We start from the raw sequence: 26070 nt of genomic DNA, 5'->3' as shown, positions 1-26070 counted from the left end.
CTGGCTTTCCCGGGATCTCCGGGGCGGACAGACCCACGTCTGGGCGCGCGCCTCCCCTCGGCCCGGCCCTGCGCCCCCCACGTCGCCCCCGCCCCCGCTTCCAGCCCCCTGCTGCGGCTCTGCGCCGGAGGGCCCAGTGCCCCGCGGCCCGCGCCCCTCCCAGCCGGGGAGCTCCCTCCCCGCGCTCACCTGGGCCGCGCGCTCGGGGCGGGGCCGCCGAGGATGACAAAGCAGCGGCCGGAGGCGCGGGACCCGCCCCCCGCGCTCGGCGGGTGCGTCGGCCGCCCCGGCGCGGCTGTTATGGAAACTGGCAGGGCGCGCAGCGGGCGATGATGGGGCGGCCATGGCCCGGGCCGGCGGCTGCAGCGCGGGCGCGGCGGCCGGGGAGCGGGCGGCGGGCGGCGGGCAGCCGGAGCCGTGGGAGCTGTCCCTGGAGGAGGTGCTGAAGGCGTACGAGCAGCCCATCAACGAGGAGCAGGCGTGGGCCGTGTGCTTCCAGTGCTGCCGCGGGCTGCGGGGCGCGCCGGGCGGCCGGCGGCGCATCCGGGACACGGCGGACATCCTCCTGCGCAGGGACGGCTCGGTCGGCGCGCGGCTGGAGCCCGGCGCGGCGGGTGAGGCCGGCGGGGGTGTGGCCGGGCGCTCTGGCGGCGCTGGGGTGGGGGGTGGCCGGGGGAGCCGGCCGGGCGTCGGTCCTGGGGGAGCAGCTGCAACCCCTTCTTCCTGTCCCTTTCCTCCCGGGTCAGGTACGCGCTCTCCGTTCCCCGCCCTGTCTCGGCTGGACCCGGCGCCCCTTTCTGACCCCTCCCTCCGCCACCTCTCTCTGTGGACAGGAAGGCCCTTGTCGGCCTGGTCCCTTTTCTGGCTTGGGAGCCAACCGCCCCCCTCACCCCCCCCCCCCCGCGCCCCCCTCCCCAACTCGGCTGAGACCCGGACCTCCGTCCCTGGCCCCTCCCCCCATTCTAGAACCCGCCTCTTAGCGTCAGGGCCAGGTGCTCTGAAGGGGCTGCCTGCAGCTGGGCACGTTGCCCTCGGAGGACAGGAGCTCTGGCCGGGCGCCGACTGCCCGCCCGCCCGCCCTCTCCCACCTGGGCAGGTCCTCCTGCTCCGGGTCTGCAGCCCTGGGACTCCCGCCTCTTCCTCCCAGAGACTCATGGTGGGGAACCCTGGCAGCACCGGTGCCCTGGGCAGGAGAGAGACAGATGTCCTCCTGGGGTCTTTTTCGTGGGCCTGAGGGTGGGAGGAGGAGGGGCCGGGTCTCCCTGGAATTCCTGTGAACCACCCCCCTTTCCCCTGTCCGGTAGAAAGCAAGGGATGATGAGTGGAACTTAGAGACAACTTGTTTAGTTTTTCTGCTCTCCACCGTTCCTAAGAGCTCCTGAACGGCGTTCGAAGTCTATCAAGCACGGTGAGTTTAGGTGGCTTTTGTCTCTTTAGGAAAAAAGTTGTTTTCCTCCCTGGGGAACCCGAGTCCTGGTGCGGAGCATACGATGCCGTCCCCCAAAGCTGATGTGCTGTGGGGGGCACAGAGGTGCTGCGTGTGCTGGAGGAGGCTGGACCCTCTCCAGCCCCCAGAGCTGTGGGTCTGCAGACACCATTTCAGGCAGGCGTGGTGGGGGACGGGAGGGGCCAGGGCAAAGCCGGGAGGGCACAGTTGCTCCAGTAACTGGGGGGAGGGGGGGCTGCTGCACCCTGCCCTGGGCCCTGGAGCCATGGCTGTGCCCCCTGCTCATCCCTGCACTGTGCGTCCACCCCCCTCTGCTGTGGGACGCCGGTGAGAACTGTAAGAGCTGGCACAAGAGGGGCACCCCCACTTTACTCCCGGGGACCTGAGGCTCAGGCTCACCCAGTCCCACGGAAGGGGCAGGGCTTGGGCTCAGCGTTCAGCACACTGTCTTCAGAGGTGGGCCCGGGAGCCCCAGGCCCCACACAGCCTCTGGCCTGCGGGCCCCGGAGTTAGAGATTCACAAAGGTCCGTCCTCCTGACGCTGTATTTTCCCGATAAAAATACCATCCCTGTGCCCTGCCCCACCCTCGGAGACCGTATAGCCCAGGGTTTGGCTCCGGGCACCGCAGGGCCGGGCAGGGAGGCCCTGCCTGGTCTCACCCTCTGATTTTGAAGATGGTGAAACTGAGGCACAGAGTATAAGCAGTTGGCCACCAATCCTAGCAGCCGGTTAGAACAGAGATGCACGCTGCACCCCTCGCACAGTGAGCCAGCCACACTGCGTGTCTCTCTGGCACTCTCCAAAGTGTGCCGAGAGAGCTGTGGCCAGAGGTCTCTTCAGCCCCCAGGGACGCACCAGCCCCTCCTTCCTGGTTATTGCAGACTCGGGAGCACTCCCTGCTGTCTCCACACGCACAGGCTCGGCTGGAAACCCAGGCTGGGGTCAAAGCTCACTCGTCGCCACCCTGTCGCCACCCTGCGCTGAGTGAGCTTTATGGGGCAGCACCAGCCCGTGACATCGGCGAGCCCAGTTTTGAATCTTCCAGTCGTTACCATCTTTGGTTTCTGTTCATAAACGTGGGTCATAAAGGAGGATGAGGTTAGGGACCTGCTGCCCTTTCAGGATGAAGGAAAATGAATTACCCAAACTTTCTTTTGTGCCCTCGCTGACCTTTCGTGAATCAGCGGGAACTTCAGACCAGCCGTGTGCCTGAGGCAGCGCCCCAGCGTCCGGAGGGGCGTGTGTGGGGAAGCTGCGTAGGTGTTTCTCGCCATAAATAGCAGCCAGAAAAACTTTCTCTGGATAAGTAAATGTTTACAATAACTTTCAGGAACTCAGAACTCCACCATCCTCGGGGGATGACTAATAGTATCGCAGCAGGCCCGCGGGGGCCCGCGTGGGAGAGCAGATGAGAAACAGCCCCCTAGTCTCCAGTCTGAAGACTTCTTCCTGACGCTTGGAGGCCCCTCGTCCCCAAAGTGGGAAGTCAGTTTTCGGAGGCTGGGATGCAGCCCTCCGAGGGGGGAGGCACCCTCGTCTCAGACGGAGGCAGGGGCTTGTTCGGGCCCCTGTGCTGAACGGCAGGAGCTGGTGCCCCAGACGAAGCTCGTTCCCCAGGGCAGCGCCGTCAGGGCGACCGGTGGCCCCAGATGCGTCCAGCAGCATCTGTGCACCCCAGGCCTCGCCGTCACCGTGATGGAGAGGCCCCCGCCCTCCTGGCCTGCGTCTGCTGGGGAAACGTCCTTTCCTGCGGGCCCTGGGCTGGCTGCCCCGAGGCTGGGGGTCCACACAGCTGAGCTCACCCCTTCGCCCCTTTTCTCCCACGTCTCCAGCCTGCGTCTGCTAATTTACACACTGCTGTTCTTTCCTGTTTTTTTCTTGTCAGTTTTGGTGCTAAAGCTTTTTAGAGGCTCCACTCCTCAGAGGCCTGAGTGTCTCACATGACCTGTCTGCCGGGTCGCGCCTGCCTCCTCCTGCACCTTCTGCTCTGCCTGTAGATCTGAGGCAGCTGACCCTCACGCACCGCAGTCTCGGGGTGTAGGTCCTGCAGGCAGCTCCCCGTGCAGCCCGGGCTGCGTGGTCACAGGCTGTCCCAGCACAGAAGCCCAGTCTGTCCTGTGCCCGCGCGGCACGGGGCGTCCCTGGGTCCTGAGCCCCGTGGAGCTGGAAATCTCTTCCCCACCCTCCACCCAGTGGCCAGAGACAGAGCAGTGCTGGAGAGCAGGAGGGGCGTCTCCCCGGTACCCCCACTCCCCCTCCCCAGAGTGGGTGACGGTGGCCTGTGTGGAGTGGGGAGACGGGTGAGGGAGCATAGGTAGGAGCCTGCATCTGCCCTGGGCCCAGGAAGCGCGTGTGTGCAGGCACACGGACACACCGACACACAGACGTGCACACACATTCTCAGACACACAGGCACACACGGAAACATGGGTGCCGGTTTACACACACGAGCCCTGCCTGGGGTGGGCTGCTGCCTGCCATGCACATTTCTAGTTGACATAAAATGCCCTCCGTCCAGAGGACACCCGGCACCCCCTTCAGAGCGCTGGGCGTGAGGCTGGTGGGGCTGCAGGCGGGCTGAGGGCCTGGCGCTGTGTCAGGGGGAGGTGCGGGTGCTGGGAAGGGCACCCGACTGGGTGTGACAGAGCCTAATGTGCTTGCAGATAGCAGTCTCGGTTTGGCCTTGCTCTTGGCAGCAGTGACCTCACTGGAAGGCCGTCCCTGGCAAGCCTGGCCCTCCCTGCATGGATGACCCCAGGAGATGCTCAGCCCACGTGCCTCCTGGGCTGGCCGCCCTGCCCACCCACTGTGTACAGATCCCGCCCTGGGCTTTAAGGAGAGGCTTAAACTCTTGAGAAGGGGTCCCCAGGGTCCCTGCGCACCCTTGAGATTTGGCTCATGGCGGGTACAGCTCCAGCCCCTCTGCCACCTTCGGGGCCCTGGTCCTGCCACCCCGCCCCCACCCCGGGGCCCCGTGGCCTCACAAAGGCGGCACTGTGGCACTGGTTGGTCTGGTCCCGGGATGTAGGCATTTAAGCAAACATGCCGGTGAGTATCGGCCGCGGGAAGACACTAGGGTTTCGCTCGGATCCTGTTGGACCGCTCAGAGGGCGTCTGGCCTCCAGGGAGGTTGCCGGGGAATAGACTCCCGGGGACCAGGCAGACCCGCCTGTGGGGAGCCAGGGCACCTGGAGGAAGCGCCCCGGCAGTCTTCACCTCTACCCGGCACTTCGTCTGCTGTCTGCTCAGCGTCGGCACATCTGTCCCCACTGACGGGGCTGGTGTCGCACGCAGCCCCTCCCCAGGGGCTGCACAGTGGGGGGCAGCGGGCAGATTAAAAGCAGGGTGTGGGCGCCTCCCTGGCTGCGGTAACAAACCACACACGCGGACCCCCTACAGAACCCGACACGGACCCCTTCTCTGGCAGTTAGAGGTCAGGTGGTTGGCAACCTCGCTTCCTCTGCCATCCCCAGTCCCCCGGCAGGGTCCCAGGTCCTGCTCGGGCCTGGGACTGGGGCAAGGACAGGCCAGTGGAGCCGCGGAGGGGAGCCGTGGGGGATGGGCACTTCCTCCTGGGCACCATCGGCAGGACACGGGATCTGGAATTATGGTCCCCTCGCTTTCAGGGGCCGGTTTCCAGGGTCGTGTCAGATGCGATGACCCTGCTGGTGGTTCCCCCAGGCCTGCAGTGGGCCCCAAAACACGCATTTCTGACAAGCCCCACTGATGCTGACACCGCGGGTCCCGCTCTGGGGCCACTGGTGTCCTGTGCGTGGGTTCCCTGGGCCACACCTTAAGGAGGGGTCTCCCCGCTGTTGCCGGAACATCTCCAGTACCGGGACGACTCAAATGGTCAGGGAGGGGGCCCAGTCACGGTCTGCAGAACCAGGCTAGTGGGGGGCTGAACCTCAGCCAGGTGGCCCTTGCGCAAGCCCCCTGCGCCGTCTCCTGGCTGCGCTGTGGGGCAGCAGTGACCTAGAGGAGAGATTCCCCAAAAAGCACTCGGAAAGCTCCCTCGAGCTGTCCTTAGCCGGGTGGAAGGACGGGCAGCCGGAACGTCCCTTTCTGGGCTGCTGCCCGTCTGCTGTGACCGCCGCTGGGGTCTCCCTGGCCTTGTCCTCGGGAGACCCCCGGGCAGGGGCTGGGTGTGGGGGCTCCCTGGGAGCAGAGGGGCCAGAACTTGGCCGAGAGGCAGACTCGGCCCCTGGAATCCACTTGGTGCCTGGCGGTCCCGGGCTCTGCTCGCAGGGAGGGAGCCCTGTGGGTGGCGTGTGAGTTCCTGGCGAAGGGCGTGGGTCTCTCCCACCCTGAGGCGGTGGCGGAAGCGAGTGTGGCCGCCTCTGACCCAAAGAGCTCCCTGTGTTTGCTGAGCAAACACGCCAGCTCCGCGGTTTCGGCGGGAGGGCGTTGCCCCTCCCCGCCTCCAGCCATTTCCAGGGACCAGCGCTCGGGCTCCGTCTCGGGCGACACCTGACTTAGTCGTAAAATGCGTCTCCAGATGGTGGGACGGCGTTTACTGGCAGCTTCCTAGACACCAGACTCCCAGTGTGTGTCTGTTTAGTCTCCCCGGTAACCCGTGTGGTGGGCGCAGCCCTGTTTTACCAGAGGAGGCGCCGAGAAAGTCAGGTGCCCCGCCGCGCACCGGTGTCTGACTCCGGGCTGTCCCCCCGCCGACCCCCCTGACCCCCGGCTCTGAGCGTGTGCGAAGAGCTGACGTGCTGGCTTCGCTCGCTGGCACACACGCACACGATTCAGCAAGTGAGAGGTGAGCCCGCTCACCCTGCGAACATGGGGTCGACCCCCCACTTCCCTCAAAAGCGGGCTCATCCCGTCTCATTACAAAGATCATCTCCTTGTCCTCAGTGTCCGTCCAGGGTCCCCTGAGTGGACTGGTCCACCATGGGTTTGCAGCGTTTCCCTGTGAGGAAGGACGCGGCCATGAGTGGTCGGTGTCCGGCAAGGTGGTGAGTGAGTGGGACTCGCGAGGCTGGGGGGGCTGGTGTCCCGTCCACCAGCACTGAGGGGGGGCCGCGTCCTCACAGCCGGCCTGGGCCTCAGTCTGCACCCTGCCGTGTGGCCGTGTGGCTGCTCCGAGCCCAAGGTGTGACAGGCAGGAGCCTCCCGGGCTTGAGAGGCCACTCTGCTTGCTGTTTAGTGCTCGGTGACCGTCAGTACTTAAGACCCTGGGGGTCCCGCCTGCGGAGCCTGCGGTAGCCCAGGCTGTGGCCGGCCCCCCTGCAGGTGCCCGGGGTCTGCCCCACGGCCACGTGCTGCCCTGACCCCAGGCCTGAGCAGTCCTGCACGGGAGGCTCCTCCCCTCTCCGTGGTCACCAGGCCGGTCATACTCCCCACATCCTTGCAGGGCGTCGTGCCCCGGGAAGCGTCTGCTCCCCGTGCCTTGCTCTCTCTCTGACTAGGCTGGGCGGGCGCCCTCTCAGTCCGCAGGCCCTAGAGGCACAGCCACGGGTGGCAGAGGCCGGTAGGACCCTCTCCTGAACGGTGCCCCTCACTCCCACCCCCGCCCCAGGCGGATGGGGGCTGAGGCTACGGGGGAGCCCCCTCCCACCCCCCACCTGCCGGGCAGGTGGGAGCACTTCCGCCTGAAGCTGCTCCAGGGGCTTCCAGCTGCAGAGCCCCCACAGATAAATTCTTCCATCTTTTCTATGACAGAGGGTCACTGCAAAGAAAACTCAGGAGCTTCCCGATTTCTCCACATTTGTTGTTTTGTGCAGAAGAAACCAGAGGCCCCCTTCCGTGGTACATCCTGTGCCCTGCAGGGGCAGAGGCACTGTCCAGGGCACCAGGTGTCCTGGCTCCTGGCTCCAGCGCCACCTCAATGTGGCATCCGCCCCAAGGCCCCCGCTGCCTGCCCCTGCCTCTGCCTGGCTGCCTCTGCTCCCCACGGGGATGGTTTTCTAAAGGGGCATGGAACTTGGCACGGTGTGGGGCGACCACCTTGGTCACAAGTTATGGCAGTTCCGCTCAGTTGTGCTGGGGTGTTCCAGGTGGGTGGGGAGGGGACATTTTGGGGTACGGGGGTCCCAGCCCAGCCATGTATTGGCTCTGTGGTCTTGGCTACATTTCTCAATCTGCCTGAGCCTCAGCGTCCTCCTCTGTAAAGGGGGTGACAGCTCCGAGCTCCATGAGGTGGCAACACCGGTGGAAGCCATAGTAAATCATTTCAGAGGGTTCTGTGCAGAGAGCTGGGCACAGCCTCCATCACCCCAGGCCTCACCGGGGGGCAGCTTGCTCATCCAAACCCAGAGACTCGCCAGGTTCTTGCAACTTGACACAGTTAGACTCACGAGCGTTTTTGTTAACATATGAACTATTTCAGCCAGGGACAAAAGCATTTACATTATTGCAACCAGACAGCTCCCCGTTGGTGGGGGGACAGGCTCAGTTTGTAAGTGGCCCTGCAGGCTGGCCGCACCCCTCCCTGGTCATCAGGATGATTCGAGGCCCGGGTCTGCCCAGGAGGTACCTTTGCTTGAAGCCTGATTTCTCCCATGGCCTCCACCCAGCCGTGGCCATGACCTTCCACAGAGTGCTGCGGGCTGCTCACTAGGACCCCACCAACCCTGGGGGTGGTGCTTTCCACTCTTCTGATGGTTGGTGTGACGCAAAGTCCCCTTATCTTGGCAATCGTCCTGGAGCTTGGTGGCGTTTTGGAAATATCCATGCAGTGACAGGTTCGCTGAGCAGTTTCATGGGTCACGTCTTTATCCCCCATCTCATTCCTGGGGGAATGTGAGGCAGCTGGAGTTTACACCTAGTGCAGCTCCGCCGACCGAATTCAGGGAAGGTTCCAGGAGCCCTGGGTCCCGTCTCATCCAGCCTGGCCCCTTGGGAGGCCCTGGGGGCAGGCTCGGGAGGTGCTGGAGCCCGAGTCTGGGTCCCCCCGCACCACCACTTACTACCAGTGACACCTCGGGGCAAACGAGTCCACCTCTCCAGGCCTCCGTTTCCTCATCTCTGAAATGGGCACGAAGCACCTACCCCTCGGGTTATATCCGGGGTACACGGAGCAGCCACGCGTCGACATGCTGACTTGGTGCCGTGCTTAGTAAGAAGCATGACAAAATGCGCAGAGCCCGACTCAGCACCTGGGCCTCAATGGGGGGCTCTGGCTCTGACAGAGGGGCTGACAGTCTGGGCGGACCCCCAGATCCAGGGTGGGGGCCGATGCCAGCTCACCCAGCTCACCTGCTGGAGCCCCACATGTGGCTCCACGCCACGAGTGGGCAGGGCCCGTGTCACTGTCCTGGACGCACATCTGGGCGTCCGGCCGGCAGCTGGACTTTGTAGGCATCTGTCCGAGTGACCGGTGGCTGAGCCCACTGTGAGTTTCCCGGTGCGGCGACAGAAGGTCTGGGGCACGCGCTGTCTGCTCCCGAGGGGAGGGTGGCTGGGTGGCCCCCTGCTGCGGGTCTGCAGTGTGGGGCACGTCCCGACCCGCCCCTGTTCTCTCTTGCAGAGCCCGCAACCATGGTGGTGTCGCCGGCCAGCTCCGAAGCCCAGGTACCTGTAAAACAGTTTTTAAGTTTACTTGATACATATTAACACTAACATGTATCATTGTACCATTGCTTCTGTGGGGCAGGACAGGGTACAGCTCTGCAAGGGCTCCCTTGCAGGGAGCTGGTGAAGAGATCCTGTCCCCAGGGTGGGTGGGGGAGGGGAGAGCCCAAGTGGGTGGTCTGGACCCCAGTGAGCCTCCTGGCCCTGCAGGGGAGGGGGAAGCGATGATCCCTGACCACCCCCCCTTCCACCCTGAGGGAGTGAAGGTGTATGGTGTGTGGGGTCACCGCCGGGCACGCAGTGTGGGCAGGGCGTGGGTCAGGGAGCTCAGAGGGAACCAGCTGCGTGAGCCACGCCCAGGAACCCCGCCCCACCTGGTGTGCGCTGAGCTTGGTTCCTCCACCTTTCTAAAAAAGGTGCTATGCAAATTCGCATTTATGGATTAAACAGGCGATACCAGGCAGGGGTGAGCACAGGCCGAAAGAAGCTCTGCCGTCTGCTGCGGAGGGTTTAACAACAGTGACAACACCCCAAAGCTGCTGGCCACCCTCCCTGACTTCAGGGTCAGGCCCCGCCCCCCGGGCACCGCTGGGGCCCTGCCCCCGCTGGAGACAGGGTGGGCAAGAGGGGTCACCGGCGAGAGTGCTGAGAGTATATTCTCGTATTACTATGAATTATTTATTGTTTTCCACACGAACAACTGTAAACCTACTTTTGCCCCACCCTGTATAGTTTTCTGGAATTTGGAAAAAAAGATGTTTTCAAGGCTCATCTTCATCACTTTGCGTGGCTGGTAGTCCCTTCGATGCTGCATAATAATCTGGAATTTACTTATCTACCGCCCAGGGTCGCTCCCCCACCCCCACCCCCACCCCCATCCTGGGCGAGTCCCTAGGGCTGCCCACACCTCCCACCACAAAGGAGCCTGAGGTTACGTTTCCAAGCTCCTTACCAGGAACTTTGTGGGTGGGCGTCCAGTCTGGGCTGTTGTGTCTGGAGGCCCCCACGTTAGCCCGATAGCCCCACCCCAGGAAATGTGCCCAGGGACACTTGCCACACCCCCTACATTCTCGCTGGGCCCCAGTTGGAGCCGGCCTACCACTTCAGCTCCTTTCTTCCCGGGCTGGCCCCCCCTCCGAAGGCAGGGCCACAGGGCCCGGGATCCTGGCCGGCTGCCCAGATTTCTCCTCATGGAAAAGCCCGTGCCAGCCTTCCAGGTGTGTGGGGCGCACAGAAGCTTTTAGGGGCAGCTATCAGATAAGAGGCTTGCACGGAGTTAACCCTTCCACCACTGTGGAGCTCACCGAGGCCAGCGGTCTGGACAGAGAGTGGGAGGCCGGTAGTTGGGTGCTGTGCTCTGCTGGGGTTGGGGGCTTCTCCCCCCAGCCGTCACTCCCCCCATCTGTCTTGCCCCATGTGGCAGAGCAGTCCCCCCTGGGCAGACCTGGCCAGAGCCACCAGTAGGTGGGGGAGTGGCAGGTGCCCTGGTGAGCGCTTGGCTCCACCTGCCACCAGGCTGCCTTCCACACGGGCCACGGACCAACTGGACCTTGGGCCCAGCTCGCCCAGTTGGTAGCGGCAGTCAAGGGACCGGACATGTGCCTCTGTGCCCTGCCTGTGACGCGAGAGGTGCCCTGGCATGGTGCGGCAAGGCTGGCGGCTGCGCTCTCAGCCAGGAGCCTGACACGGCAGGGCCATTGCCTTTGTGTGTGTTTCCGTGTCCTCGCTGTGAAGGGAAACCATGAACACGGAGCTGGGCACACTGGCAGCTGCGTCCCTGTGGCCACCCTCCGCCCTCGGGCTGCGCCCCTGTGGAGCAGGGGCTGTGGGGGTGCGGACGGGGTTGGGCCTTGGACGCGCCCGTGGACCTCTGGTTCCACGGACTTGGATGCTCGTCCACGAAAGTGGGGTTCACGGCCAGGAAGAGCTGAGGAGCGCTGAGCTGAGACGTCTCCGCACCGTAAGAGTCACGGATTCTGAATGTGCTGGTGCGCTTTAGAAGACGGGTGCGGAGTTTCCAGCCTGCGTGAGGGGAGCAGAACAGCCCTGCGGTCACAGCCAGCACCAAGGCTTCTTCCCCCGGAAGCTCCGCCCTCTCCCCCTACCTCCCAGGTGCAGCTATTCCTTAGGTTTTCCTTTCTTGGGCTAAATTTGCACACCTTGACGTTTACATGCCGTGTAAATGCTTACACGAGGAGGTCAGTTTTATGGGAGGTCAGCCGTCAAGCCTGACCCTGCGCAGTGAAGCAGCAGGCACGGAGTGTGCCGGCCTTTCTCCTCAGACTCACAAGGGTTAGGGCTCTGTCCCATCAGGAGGTAATGCTTGATGAGGTGTCTCTGGTAATCACATGTATTGGGGTGTGCCTTACACTCGAGCTCGGCGGGTTCTGACAGATGTACCCCCACTTCACCCCATGGACACGACCTCTCCCATGGCCCGAAGTTCACGTCCAGGCCGGTCCCCATCCCAGCCCCGGCCCGGAACCACCGAGCTGCTTTCTGTGGCTGCCAGTGAGACCTGGGTTGCCTTGAGTTTTATGCAAAGGAACCCAAGCAACGGAGACTTTGGGCTGGTTCACACCGGCCCCCACCAGGCGATTAGGGTGTGAGACCTTGCGGGGTGGAGGGTTGGTGTGAGGATGGGCCACGTCTGTGTGCCGTCTGCCGGTGGACAGCGTTCGGACACTCCAGGTTTGGGCGCCCTGGGCACTGCAGGGCCGGTCTCCGTGAGGGCACGCTTTCCTCCCTCCGGGTTAAACGTCTGGGAGAGGCGTTCTGTGGTAGATGTGTGCTCAGCAGCGAGAACTGGCCGGTGTTGTCCGCAGTGGCTGTGCTGGTGTGGCGAGCACACCAGCCATCCTGTGGCTTGCTCCGGTGGCCCCACGGTGGTCCCCTGTGGCCCATAGCTGGCTGTTCCCTTTGCTGTTGGGGCCTGTCATTCAGGTTCCCCGTGGCCCCATCTGACCCCGCCCACACCCCCGTCCTGCAGATGGTGCAGTCGCTGGGCTTCGCTGTGTACCGCGCACTGGACTGGGGGCTGGACGAGAGCGAGGAGCGGGAGCTCAGCCCGCAGCTGGAGCAGCTCATCGACCTGATGGCCAACAGCGACTGCGACGAGGATGAGGACGGCGGCTGCGGGGCGGCAGACGAGGGCTATGGGGCCCCGGAGGAGGAGGAGGAGGTGGAGGGCAGCCCCCGCACCGTGCGGACCTTCGCGCAGGCCATGCGGCTGTGCGCAGCGCGCCTGACGGACCCGCGGGGCGCCCAGGCCCACTACCAGGCGGTGTGCCGCGCGCTGTTCGTGGAGACGCTGGAGCTGCGGGCCTTCCTCGCCAGAGTCCGGGAGGCCAAGGAGGTGAGCACAGGGAGGGGCGCTGGGAGGGCGTGCGGGGGGGCGGAGTCCGTAGAGGGGGCAGGGCCCAGGGCGACCAAGTGGAGGGGTCGCAGGAGGAGGTGGGGGCACCTAGGTGCTGCCTCAGGTGCAGGGTGGTAGGGGCTGGGGAGGGATCATTTGTAGGGCATGGCTGTCTGTGCCCCCTCCGAGGGTGGGTCGCCCTGCCCTCCTGTCCACCCGGCAGGCGCTGTTCTAACCCTTGGCAGGCTGTAAGGTGCCCCTTGCACCTTCTTACCCAGTTTTGCACGGACAGAACTGAGGCTCAGAGAGCTGCGTGAAGGCCTGTCAGCCTCTTGGCCCCCTGACCCCACTCCTGCGGCCTCTAAGTCAGCCGTCAACCTCCCCGGCGCCTGGCCTCCTGCCCCAGCTAACCTGGGCAGGCGCCACTTCCACCTGAAGACAGGATGCTGAGGGCCGCCAGCCCCTGCTCCCTGCAGCCTGGACCCACAGGGGCGCTCCGTGTGCTGGGGGCCCTGGGGCTGTGGGCAGTTAAGCGAGGGACACTCGCCTGGGCATTTGCTGCCGGTGATGTCCGACGCTGCTCTCCAAGCCCCTCGTGCTTGTGACCCCTTTTACAGAGGAGCAGCTGGAGGCTCTGAGGGGCTGTGTCCCTCGCCCCAAGTCTCAGCCAGTGCCGGGCAGAGCCGGGGCCTCCCCCCCAGGGCTGCTCTGCCCCCGGTGGTCTGAGTGTTAGGAGCTCACAGTCAGCCCCTCTCCTCTCCTGGCCTTACCCTTGGAGGAGATGGAGGTGTTTCCTTGAAATGGGGATCCTGGCACACAGGGCCCCCTGCCTCACACCAGCCTCTCACAGACGAGAAAACGGACACTTGGGAGAAGTCAGGGGCCTCAGCTTCCCTCTGTTGCGTAAGTGGCAGGAGGTGTTTTTGGAATTAACTGATGCTGGCCCCTGGTTTTGGGGAGACCCGTGACGGGCGCTGCCTCTCTTTTCCTCCCACCTGAAGCGTTCTGGGCAGTGTCCCTGGCGCTCTGGGCCTGAGCGGGCTCTCGGGCCTGTTCTGGCTGGTGCCAGGGACTCAGCGCAGGACCAGTCAGAGCCGCCGCTTGAGCCTCCGGGGTCTCGTCTGCAGCCCAGTCGATGGCCCAAGGGGGGTGGGTCCTCAGCCCCTGCCGGTCCCCCACCGCTGGTCCCTCCCCGCTCCTCCTCAGCGTCATGGAGATGTGCTTCTGACGCCCTAAATAGTGGGTGCCCTGAAGCCTCCACTCTGTCGCTAGGGTCCATTCCTGGCCCAGGTGCCAGAAGCTCTTTCTCCAGCAAGAGCACAAAGCTCTGGACTCCCAGCAGTGGACCCACAGGAGGTTCGGGGAGTCGGTGGTGGGGGCAGTGGGAGGAGGAGGGTCTCTCTGTGGGACTAGCGGGCAGCATTTTGGGCAGACAGCCTGCTCAGGGACAGGTGTAGGTACTGCGGAAGAATGGGAGACGTACCTTCATCCCCTTTGCCCACAGGGACCACCAGTCACACACAGGTCTATTTTTAGAATCACACACCTTGTGCTGCTCAGGGGCTTGGCGGTGTTTTCTAGAGCATTCCAAAGCAGTTTGGCAAGTGACTTGGGGCTACAGCCAGGGAAACCGGTTCTGTCTTAGAGGGGGCAGGGGAGGGCTCTGTGCCAAAGAGCAGCTGCTTCTCCAGGGTGGGGGGCCAGGGGTTGGTGAGAACAGAGGCCCCGGAAGCTGCCAAGACCCAGGACAATGGAGGCAGCAGATGCAGCAGCTTCTTCCCAAATTCTTCCCAAATTCTCAGCGTAGTAGCTGCCTGATGACCTCGGTGTCCTTGGGCCCTGACCACGACAGTGGCATTTTTCCCAGTTCGTAAAGTACATGCCCATGACTGTCTTCCAGGCACTGGCTGAGTAACTCACTCTCTCACTCCCCCATCCCTCCCCCATCCCTCCCCCATCCCCCATCCCCCATCCATCCAACAACACTGGAGACCTAGCGTGTATGGCTCTGCACTAGGAGACAGGGTCGCCAACGTGAGGAGAAACCACAGAACACGTGGTCTGGCCTCACGGAGCCAACAGTGCAGACAACAGTCAAAGCAGCATATCCGTGCAGAACGAGGGCTGGGTCTGCGTGCGGAGAGGCAGCCGGGGCGCCCTGGGAGGGGGGGTGCGTGTGGCCCAGGGAAGAGGCTAAGAAAGGCGTCCCTGAGGGGGGCTGTGGGCTGAGGTCTGAGGAACGACGGTTCACAGCGCAGGCGAGTGGGGTCTGAGCCCTGTGTGGAGGTCCCGAGTCTCGCTGGGGGTACGGGTCAGGTGAGGGGAGGTTCTGCAGGAGCTGCACTTGCCCGGGCGAAGCTGCCGGAGGCAGTGATGTGATGCCACAGGCTCCGTGGGTTCCACGGCCGCCGGCTCGGCTTCCCCAGATACTGTTTCGAGCCCTCAAGCCGGGGCCCTTGTTTCCTGGTGGAACAGCAGCCCGTGTGGTGAGGGCAGGGCCCAGGCAAATGGCCCTGCAGGTGCCCACCCCTCGAGCTGCCGCCCGCCGCCTTCCCACCTGCCCAGATGCTGCAGAAGCTTCGGGAGGACGAGCCGCAGGCAGAGCAGCCGCTGGCGGAGCTGGACAACCTGGGGCACACGGACTGGGTACGACGGGCTCCACCCCCCACCCCCATCCCCATCCTGGGACCCCGAGGACCCGTGCCTGGGGGCCCGGGGAGCCCAGCCCTGGCTAAGGGCCGTTCTCCCCTCCTCCGGCGCAGGCACGGCTCTGGGTACAGCTCATGCGGGAACTCCGCCACGGCGTGAAGCTCAAGAAGGTGCAGGAGCAGGAGTTCAACCCGCTGCCCACGGAGTTCCAGCTCACCCCCTTCGAGATGCTGATGCAGGACATCCGCGCCAGGAACTACAAGCTGCGCAAGGTCATGGTGAGCAGAGCCGCCCCCCTCCTCCCCCCCGCCTGCCCGTGTGCGGGCCACCGAGCGAGCCAGGGTCCCCGTGGGAGTCGGCAGACGTGGCCCAGACTCACGGGGTCACGTCGTCAGGGACTCAGCGAGTCAAGGGCCAGGCGAGGCTAGTGGTGGGCTCCGGGGGGCTGGCGCCAGGAGCTGAGGCCGAGGAATTGTCCAGTGGGATGCTCCTATGACCTTGCCAGATGCCGGCGTCACTCTAAGCATGTTTTTACTTTTAAAAGATGTTATTTATTTTTAGAGAGAGGGAAAGGGAGAGAGAGGGAGAGAAACATCGATATGAGAGAGAAACCAGTCTGTTGCCTCCTGTGAGCGCCCCGTCTGGGGACCGAACCCGCACCACCCAGCATGTGCCCTGACCTGGAACCTCACCGGCGACCCTGCACTTTTCAGGGTGAACGTCACCCAAGCCGCCAAGCGGCACCCGTCAGGGCTCGCTCTGAGAACTTCAAACGTGCGAGGTCATCTGGCTCTCACAACCACCCAGCCCGTGTTCTCTGCAAAGAGCCCCAGACGCAGGGAGCTCCCGGGGGGCCACCTGGGGAGGGTGTGAGGACCCCGTCCTGCTCAGGGTTCGATGAGACCCTCCTGGCCCGGCCCCAGCTGACAGCGCTGAGGGGCTCAGGCTCTGGGTCTCCCCGCCCCCCACAGGTCGATGGGGACATCCCTCCCAGGGTGAAGAGGGACGCCCACGAACTCATCCTGGACTTCATCCGCTCCCGGCCTCCGCTGAAGCAGGTGCCCGCTCCTCACCAACAGCCCCTGCCCCCCCCCCCCCGCCACTCCCCACCAGGAGGGCAGCCTGGAGGTCTTGCCGGGGGAGGTGGCCCAGGCTTGGCCCCGACGGATGTGTCCCCAGGAGCTCAGTGGACACCCGTCTGCTCCCTGATGCGTGGGCTCCTGGTGGTGCTCCCCAACTCTCCTGTGCCCACTAGCCCCCGCCCCTCCTACCTTGCACTGCCACACTGCCCGCAGGTCTCAGAGAGAAGGCTCCGCCCCCTGCCCCAGAAGCAGAGGACGCTGCACGAGAAGATCCTGGAGGAGATCAAGCAGGAGCGGAGGCTGCGCCCCGTGGCGGCCGAGCGCTGGGGCGGCCGGGGTGAGCCGGGGTGCCCCCTCCCTTCCCACCCCTCACCCCTTGCTGTGTCCCCTCCCTCACCTCCTGTCCTGCTCCCCCCAGGGTTTGGCTCTCTGCCCTGCATCCTCAACGCCTGCTCTGGGGACGTCAAGGCCACTTCCTGCATCAACCTGTCCCTGACGGACGCTGGGAGCTGTGCCCGGCGTCCTCGGCCGCGGGTCCTGCTGAAGGCGCCCACGCTGGCGGAGATGGAGGAGATGAACACGTCGGAGGTCAGATCCCACAGGCCCCTGAGGAGACAGCAGGGAGGGAGGAGCCGGAAGGGCGAGGAAGTGAGAAGGGGCCAAGCAAACCCCGGTGCAGCCTCCAGCTGTGGCCACTGCCCAGGGCCTCTGACATCACCCTCCACTGATACCGGTGTCCCGTCCTGGGCACAGCATGGCAGGGACCAGAGGGGAACTGAAAGGACTATCATCTTGGGACCAGGAGGGAGGCTCAGCAGCCGCCTGGTCGAGATGAAAAGCCAGTGCATCCCAGCATGGCTCCGGGCCTGCCCTCGCTGCCCTCTGAGCCAGGAAGGCTGGAGTGGTGGCCACCTCAGCAGGCTCCACCCACCGCCAGGCCTGTTCTCTCTAGGGCTTTCCAGAGGCTGCCGGGGACTATTTGGGTTGGGGGCTGCTTGCCTGCCCTGTCCAGAGAACAGTCACTCTGGGCCGTGGGTGCAGGGTGGCCCCGGTGGCCCGGTGCAGTGATGGGCAGGTGGCACTGTGGGCGGAGTGGCGAGGGCAGGCCTGGGTCTGGTGTGTCCGCAGGAGGAAGAGTCTCCGTGTGGGGAGGTGACCCTGAAGCGGGACCGCTCCTTCTCAGAGCACGACCTCGCCCAGCTCCGGGCGGAAGGGGCCCCTGGGCTGCAGCCAGCCACTCAGCCCAGAGGCCTGGAGCCGTCGCGGGCCCGCGCGGGCAGCATGCACACCTGCCGACCCAGCACCCAGGAGCAGGGCAAGTGCCTCCTTCCACCCCTCTCCCCTGGCCCTGTCCTTTGGGTGCTGTGTCCCTGGGCCTGGGTCCCTGTTTCTTGAGCAGGTGGCACCTGCAGGGTGCAGGGAGCTCATCCCGTTCTCTGTCACCTCCGTTTCTCAAGAGCCACCTTCTCCTCGTCTGTCGTCATGGAGGACAGATCAAGTCTAGGGGCCACGCAGCTAGTCCTACCATTGTGAGGGCTGCACTGCATGACATGCGGCAGGACACGGGGTTGTCACTCCACCGGGCCTGGCCTGGCCCCCTCTCCGCCCTCCAGGTCACCTCGGCCTGTGGCCACTTTCAGAATGGTCCCATTTGGTAGTTGTAACCCCCTTTCCTGTTAGAAGAGGTCCTGGCCAGGCCAGTACCTACCTCACTGTCCCCGCCAACCGTCCTGAAGACATGGGGACCCTGTGGTGGAGGCCAGTCTGCCTTCGGCGCCCCTGCCCCTCTCTGCCCTCTGGGTCCCTGGTGGGGATGCCGCGAGTGGGGCCTCAGAGCAAGGAAGTCCCACGGGGCCTGCACTGTGGCTGCCTTGGGGCTCCCAGCGTTGGCTCCTTCATGGGGCTCAGACCTCTGCGGGGTCCCCTGGGCCTGCTGCATGGCATGGGTCCTCTGTTCCACCTGCTGGGTTACTCCTGCGCCCCCTGGAAGCCACCCCACTGCCCCCTGCTGCCTGGCAGGCCATCTTCCTCGTCCCCTGGGCAGCCCTCCCCCACCCCCCACCAGGATCTCACCAGGTTGTTCTGACAGGGCCTCCGAACTCTTCCCCAGGTCCCTTCCCCGTGAGCGTCCAGTCCCAGGCGGACCCCTGCTCCTCCCGACACGGTGACCTGAGCTCAGTAGGGGACAGGCCAGAGGGCTCTGCCGCCCCCGACGCCAATCACCTGTGGCTGGTGAGTGAAAGGGCAGCGCTGTCCAGGGTGGCTGGGGTGGGTGCCTCTCGAGTGCTGAGCTTCTACCTGTGCCCAGCACAAGTCTCCAGGGAGCCCAGAGAGGCGTGGGCAGCCCTCAGTGTGCATGGCTGGTCCTTGCGGGAGCTGCTGTCTGGGGAGGTGGGTCTCTTCTGCCCCCTGCTGGGCAGTCCGGGCACTGCGGCCCCTGGAAGGGAAGGACCTTGCCAAGGGGACGGGGTGCACCTGCAGTCCCAGCTTCATGCTTAGCCCACACGGGAGACCCTGTGCCTTGAAGGCCTCGTGGTGGCACCAGGGAGCCCTTTCCCGGGGTGAGGTGGTCTCCACTCAGCCACGACGCTGCTGACCCTCCCTTTACCTCAGTTTCATCGGCTGTGAAATTTGCTCTGACACTTGCTGGCATTTTGACCAGAGCCTCAGTGTGGGATTTTATCTAGTGGGCACCTGGCTGGCACGTGGAGAGACACCAGTGGGTGCTGTGTATCGTTCCCATGACGTTTTAGCAAGGGGCTCAAGTGAGATCAGATGTTAAAATGCTTTGCAAAGTGTAAGTGCTGGGTCAACGCAAGGCAGGTACCCCCACAAAGGCAGTGCTTTCCCTGCACTCTGAATTTGTTATCCTCCCCTGCACGGAAAATTACCCCTGAACACGGCTGCTCACAACAACCAACACTGATGGTCTCACGCAGTTCCCGAAGGTCTGGTCCGGCCCAGGGCCTCTGGTTCTGCTGGGGAGGCGGGGGCTGCCGGTCTGCGTATAAAGCTCGGTGAGGCTGGGGGAGCCCCTCCCACGGCCGTGTCACAAGGTCTGGTCAGAGAAGTTGTGGGAGCCCGCACAGCTCCCGGGTATGGGTGAGCTGAGGCACAGGGCCTTGTAGGAGTCACCGGGCCTGGGTGCACTAAGGCCAGGAAGACGTCAGGGTCCTCAGGGAAGAGGACCCTGGGAGGCTCCTGCGAGGCTCTGGGACCGAGGGCCCCGGTGGCCGCTGACCCCTGCCCTGTGCGCAGGAGTTCAGCCACCCTGTGGAGAGCCTGGCTCTGACTGTGGAGGAGGTGATGGGCGTGCGCCGCGTGCTGGTCAAGGCTGAGATGGAGAAGTTCCTGCAGAACAGGGAGCTGTTCAGCAGCCTGAAGAAGGGAAAGGTGAGGCCGCCCAGACCCTGGATGCCCCTCACGACACAGGCGCCCTGGATGGGGCGTGGGGAGGACGGGACTGGATCCAGTGAGTTTTAGACAAAACTGGACTCTAACAAGGCCTTTTCTTTTTTAATAATATATTCTATTACCCTGGCTGGCGCAGCTCAGTGGATTGAGCTCGGGCTGCGAACCAAAGTATCGCAGGTTCAATTCCCAGTCAGGGCACATGCCTAGGTTGCAGGCCATGACCCCCAGCAGCTGCACATTGATGATTCTCTCTCCCTCTCTTTCTCCCTCCCTTCCCTCTCTAAAAATAAATAAATAAATAAATAAATAATCTTTTAAAAAATCTTTAAAAAATTATATATTTTATTGATTATGCTATTACAGTTATCCCAATTCTTCCCCCTTTGCCCTCCTCCCCCGGTATTCCCCTTCCCTCCAGCAAGCTCCCCCCTTAGTTCATGTCCATGGGTCATGCATGTAAGTTCTTTGGCTTCTCCATTTCCTTTACTGTTCCTAACCTCCCCCGGTCTATTCTGTACCTACCAATTGTGCTCCTTATTCCCTGTACCTTTTCCCCCAACCTCCCCCTCCCCCTTCAACTGATATCCCTCCATGTGATCTCCGTGTCTATGATTCTGTTTCTGTTCTGCTTGTTTGCTTCATTTGTTTTTTGATTCAGTTGTTGATAGCTATGAATTGGTTACCATTTTAATGTTTACAGTTTTGATCTTCTACGAGGCCTTTTCTTACAGATTTGCTGCTGCTGCCGAACCAAATTCCCGCTGTTTTCCTGGCCACACACCTGTCTCTTTTGTAAAAGGTGAGTCTTCTGTAAGCACCTTGACTGTGAATTAACATGGGAAGGAGGAGGTAAGAAGCCCCTAGGTCAGCACTGTCCGACAGAACACTCCCTGTGATTGGCGGGGTGTGTCCTCTCAGGCAAGACATGCGAAGAGGTGGGGTTGGTTCGCCTCCATTGCCTGAGTGTCCAGGCCATGAGTCAGTGCCTGTTCAGCTCCTTGAGCTGAGCACCCCAGGAGCCCCAGGCCCCAGAGCCCCCAGGGAGGAGAGAGCTGTCCAGAGAGTGAGCCTTGGCAACATGCCGAAGGTCCCCGTTGAGTGTTCAGCAGAGTGTTGATCAACACGTCTGTGCAAGGAAATTACTGAAGGCTTTGAAGGAACCAGGGATTGGCAAACTCTAGCCCACAGGCCAAACATGGCTGTCGCCTGTTTTGTATTAATAAATAGAGTTTTGTTCATTAGTCACTTAGCCACACCTAAAATCCTAAAATACTATATAACCCTTTACAGAAAAAGCTTGCTGACCCTCCCCTAAAGGTTGAAAGGAACAGTACCCTACAGAGTGTTGGCCCCCACCAGCAGTGGTGGGAATGCAACTCACGGGCCACTGAGTGGAAAGCACAGGAAGGTCTTGGTCACTAGGGGGATAAGTACCTAGACCAAGCATTGCCCCAGACCTAAAGAATCACAGAAGCAAGAGCTGAGAGGACCAGACTGTTCTCAAGTATCTTAACTGCTTCCCAGAACAGAGCTCAAGAAAGGCGAAGGGATTAAGACGTAGAAATAGGTAGTTACAGAATAATCACGGGGATGCAAATTACAGCACAGGACACAGAGCGGCTGAGGAACTTATATGTGTGACCCGTGCACGTGGACAACGGGGTGGGGCTTGCCTGGGGGAGTCAGGGGGTCCTGGGTGGAGGAGGGCCAAGGGGGAAAACTGGAACTGTAATAGCATAATCAATAAAATGTAATTAAAAAATAAAATGGAAAAAAAAGAATAGGAATAAAAAGTATCCGGCAGCCAGCAAGATAAAATGCTTGGCACCCAGTCAAAGATTAGCAGGCATGTCAAAAAGCAGGAAAACCTGACCTATAATGAGAAAAACCAGTCAAAATCATGGAGAATTGACACAGATTTGAGAATTAGCAGTTAAAGACATTAAAAGTTTTGAACCGCATTTATGTCCAGAAAGTTAGCGACATGGAAGGTAGGTAAATGCACAGTTGTAATTAGAGACTTCCATAATTAGAAGGAGGACTTCTCTCGACAACTGGCAGAACCTGTGGGCAGAAGGAAGCTAAGCTAAGGCTGTAAAAGATCAGGCCCGCCCTGTGAGAGAGCACCCCGACCCCGGTGGCAGCAGGGCATGCTCCCCTCAAGCACACACGGAGCACGCCCCAAATACGCCATCTTCAGGGGCATACAACAAGTGTTAAAAATGCAGGACTCAAGTCACACGGAGTGTGTTCCCTGACCACAGTGAAATAAAATAAAATCAACCCAGTGGTTGATTGATGGCAGATGAATTATGGGGCACCCACCCAAGAAAACATCTGCTTGTTTCTAAAAATGAACTTGGGCGATTTGCACTGATGGGGGGAACCCCGATGCATCTCGACAGAACAGCACATGGGACACCCCACTCCCCACTGCACTTTTTGTTTTCGGTGTGCATTTTTGCTGCTCTGGGCTCATGCCAGGAAAATGAAGGCTGCCTCTCTAAGCAGGGCCATCTCTGAGGACTGGGCTTCAGAGAAGAGGACCCCATTATCTGAATTACAATTCTAATGTTTGAATTTTTACACACAAAAAAAGCATTTACTTCTGAAATCAGATGTGGGGAGTAAAAACAGTTAGTCGTGGCCCCCCTGGTCCAGATGGCTGCCGTGGTGAGAAGCATGAGGCCCACGCAGGCGTGGAGCGGGGAAGAGAGAACTCCGGACCAGACCAGCTGAAAGAGAGCCCCGGGTGACAGGAGTGTTTTGGGTGTGGAACTAAGTGAAGAGAAAAGCATGGCTTGAGAGTCAAATGCTAGTGAAGCACCAAAGTGACGAGGGGCCCCGGGGGAGGCAGGTGTGCTGGCGGGACACCTGCCAGGAAGCAGCTGGTTCTTCCTGGGCCTCTTCGGGCTGACCCTTTTCCTCTTCCCTTCCAGAGCGGTCTGCACTTCCTGCAGCATAAAGGTGAGGTTCCGCGGGGTCTGGGCAGGCCCCCAGGGGTCTCAGTCGGCTGCTGCCTGCCCGGGAGTGTCCCCAGGGGCCCTGCAGTCTCCTGTAGGAGGACACCACCTTCGCCTCCCCCCTGCCAGGCGGAACCCGTTCCTACACTTTCCAGGACTTCGGCTTCTTGCTGGTTTTTTTTTTTTTTTTTTAACGTTCTATGTTAGTAGAACGGTGCCCAGAAACCCTTCCCTTCCCCCGAAGTCCTAGCTTCCCGATCCCACACGCCCTCCAGTGTTGGGGGGGCCTGGGGCTCTTTGTGACTGGTCAGGTGTCCGCACACGCGCGTGCGCGCTGAGGCAAAGGGGTGACGACTGTAGAAGTGTGTCACCCTGTTAACGCCTCAGCCCAGAAACAGGAGTCTGCATGAGGGGGGTTTTCATCACCAGGGTTTCCAGACCCCGAGGTCATGCCCTGCCGCTCCTGGTCCCCGGGGGCCGTCCCCTGCATACAGCACCCGCTGCTCCACCCTGCATGCTGGGAAACGCACAGGGCCCACCCGTGCCTGTGTATGAGCCCCTGTGGCTGGGGGTGTGAGCGAGGAGGCACGGGCCTTCAGATGCCAGGCATGGCATTGGGGGGTGACCCAGGGGGCTTCAGGGGCCAGTGTCCCCGGGCTGTCCCTGGGGAAGCCTTTTTCCACCCACACTCCTCCGTCCACAGATGAAGATGCCTTCTAAGAAGTTCGCACACATCCCCGTCTACACGCTGGGCCTTGAGAGTCCTCAGAGGGCGGCAGGGGCCAAAGCCACAGCGGCGACACAGAGGAGAGACGCCTTCCAGTGCGTGCCTTTGCTCTTTGCTGACGCTGCCGGTACCCGGGGCCAGGGTGCGGGCGGGGCGTCCTGTGTGCTGGGACATCCCGAGGAAACCAGACTCGGGGGGTCTGGGAGGGCTCTGGGGGTGACTGGTGTGAGACGGAACCCTGCTGGGTGGTGAGGGCCTGGGACTCGGAGGAAGAGGTTTTGCTGGGATGCACTCTGTTCCCCACGTCCATTCCCAAACCCCATTCCCAAACCCAGCGCCTGACGCAGGGGGTGGGGCCTCCCTGACGCCCGGTCCTGCCCCAGGTCCCTGCAAGGGCCCCAGTGGCAGCGTGTGGAGGAGGAGTTCCCGCACATGTACGCCCACGGCTGCGTCCTGAAGGACGTCTGCAGCGACTGCACCAGCTTCGTGGCGGACGTGGTGCGCTCGAGCCGCAGGAGCGTGGACGCCCTCAACACCACGCCTCGCCGCGCGCGCCAGACCCAGTCCCTCTGCGTCCCGAGCACCTGGACTCTTGACTTCCAGTGACAGCCCTTGCCGCCCTGGGCCACCCGGCGGGAGCATTTTCAAGGTGGCCTCAGGTGGCCAGGCCTCTGGGGAGGAGCTGGGCGCATTCTGGACCAGGCTGGAGACCCTCTCACCCCGCCCCAGGGCACAGCTGCCAGCAGCCTCCCGAGTGTGCATGTACATATATACATATATAGATACATTTATATAACACATACACAGCCTATATATTTATATACATTTCCTGGCCCCTCCCCCATCAGGCTCATTTCCAGTACCCCCCCGCCCCCGGGGGCTGTTTCCTCTCTGGACTCCTTGGGTGGGGTGGGGACGGCACAGGGTAGGAAGGAGGACAGACGAGGCAGGGTGGGGGGTGGTGGGGCTCTGGGCAAGACCCTGCCCCTGCGTTTGCTCTCCATCCCTCCCTGGGTGGACGTCCTGGCTGGGAAGGGCACCTCGGTCCCAGGGGGATGGATCGCCCCATTCTCGGCTGTGCTCCGCAGCAGGGGTGTGGGCTGCGGAGGCACCTGGGAAGCATCCCCTGGGAAGGCCTGTGGCCAAGCTCACTCCCTGCCCAATGTCACACCCTGCGATGCTGTCAGTCCGGTCACCTGGGGGAGCCTGTACATATGGGTCACGTTCTCGGCCTAATAAAGGTGGTCTCACAGTCTCCTGTTGGGGCGTGAACTAAGGATTGCCCGGCCACAGCAGTGGAAGTGTCTTCCAAAGGCGGAAGCTGGGCTCTGAGGGGCCATCCGCCCCTGGGGCAGGGTCAGGATGCCCACTGCCATTCTCTGTGCTGCACTTCATAGCCTGACACCTTGGTCCTACGCCAGCAGGGCTGCCTGTCACCAGCCAGCCTGGGGAACCCTTTGTCCTCATCTGCCAGTTGCTCCTTGGGGTTTTCGGGGTGGGAGCACCTCCACCCTGCTCTCGGGGACAGTGGCTGGAGGAGCACCTGTGTGCCCTGCCTGCCCACATGTGCTTGGGAGGTGGCATCTGTCATCCTCCTACCCTGTGGATGAGGAAACTGAGACTCAAAGTGTCCAAAGAACTTTGCTAAAGATGTGCCCAGCTTTCCTGGGACCTCAGCCCAGGCCTGCTGGGTACCAGGTTCGAATGCCTGCCCTGTGGACATGGGTCTGCAGGAGGCCGGAGGCACATGACTTGTAACAGATGGGCTTGTGGGAGAAGATATCACATCAGCTGGGGTCCAGAACATTCAGTGACACAAAGTTACAGCAGCCAGTAACGGCAGTCAATTCCCAGTCCTTGTTCTGAGCACTTCCCAGGCTAGGAGTGGCATTATTCCCACTCAAAAGTGAGAAAACAGGACAGAAAGGACAGGAGTTGCTCCCAGACACACAGCCAGCAAGGAGAAAGCCCACACGTGGGCAGTAGCTCCACGAGCAGATGCTCCTGGGGGGTGAGCACTGTTGTCATTGTCCCAATTCTGCAGGGGACACCTGGGTTCTGGGTTCTGGCCCACACAGGAAGCCCTGGAAATGGAGGGCCTCACAAAAACAACAAACCCATCCTGCTCAGCTGGGCTGAGTGGAGAGGGTGTCACTGGCACTGCTGTCCCCAGGCTGCCAGGCCTGCCGCCTGAGGACCGCAGGTCCAGAGGCTGCAGTGCCCTCGGAGTCAAGCCCTGCCCACCCCCGCCCGGGCCCAAGGTTTGGACCCACAACCCCCGCCCCCGCCCGAGGTTTGGACCCACAAAGGTCACTTCCTCTAAAACTGTTTACATACAAACTTCTGGTGGTATGTGGACTCAGGCTCAAGCTGCCTGTTTAGGGAAGGTGCCACTCAAATGAGGCTGCATGTTGCCTCCCTCAGGGTCACACAGCTGTCTTGTGATGGGGAAAGCAGAAAGCAGCTCCAGGCCCATCAGACTCCCGAGTTTCCGCCCACAGGTGGGGCAGTAAACCTGCACAAACTGGCCATACCACTGGACCAGGAAGTGACACAATCTGTTCACCAGCTGGCCTGGCCCTGCACAATCAAACTGGACAGCGGGGTGGTGTCCTGGAGGGCCCACCTGTGCTCAGCATAACCCTTTGCTTCGTGGCTGGATTGCAGGCGGGGGCAGGATTTCTAGGGGACCCCGGCGGGGGGTGGGTTGGTGGCTGGAGCAGGTGAGGCTCTGGGACCTTGAGGCAGAAGCTATAAGCCAGTGGTGTGGTCGTTCAAGGTCCAATGACCAGTACAGGCCTGCAGACCACATCCCGTCCTGCCTCCCCTTCTCCATCCTTGCCAGTAGCCTTTTGCAACTGAACACAGGTCTGGCTGCCTGCCTCTAGGAAAGCCAATACTTGAGAGGCAG

The 26070-nt window shown here is 62.2% G+C and overlaps 1 protein-coding gene across 2 annotated transcripts; it reads left to right on the top strand.

Annotated features, from left to right (window-relative positions):
- Nucleotides 1-262: 262 nt before the first annotated feature.
- SPIRE2 (spire type actin nucleation factor 2) lies at nucleotides 263-23959 on the top strand. 2 transcript variants are annotated; one of them, XM_036013299.1, is made up of 15 exons: nucleotides 263-619; nucleotides 8928-8969; nucleotides 11959-12324; nucleotides 14890-14970; nucleotides 15087-15251; nucleotides 15945-16031; nucleotides 16269-16392; nucleotides 16474-16643; nucleotides 17184-17370; nucleotides 18166-18287; nucleotides 19314-19448; nucleotides 20201-20268; nucleotides 22409-22436; nucleotides 23136-23254; nucleotides 23543-23959. In XM_036013299.1, exons 1-15 carry the CDS (start codon nucleotides 344-346, stop codon nucleotides 23763-23765), a joined length of 2193 nt encoding a protein of 730 aa, XP_035869192.1. In that variant the 5' UTR covers nucleotides 263-343; the 3' UTR covers nucleotides 23766-23959. The 2 variants fall into 2 exon arrangements, with proteins under 2 accessions (XP_035869192.1, XP_035869193.1); XM_036013300.1 differs by having other exon boundaries at nucleotides 264-614; nucleotides 8926-8969.
- Nucleotides 23960-26070: the final 2111 nt, after the last annotated feature.

The sequence above is a fragment of the Phyllostomus discolor genome, chromosome 12 (genome assembly GCF_004126475.2).
Source record: "Phyllostomus discolor isolate MPI-MPIP mPhyDis1 chromosome 12, mPhyDis1.pri.v3, whole genome shotgun sequence".
NCBI classification, from domain to species: domain Eukaryota; kingdom Metazoa; phylum Chordata; class Mammalia; order Chiroptera; family Phyllostomidae; genus Phyllostomus; species Phyllostomus discolor.
This window is presented reverse-complemented; position numbering and strand designations above follow the sequence as displayed.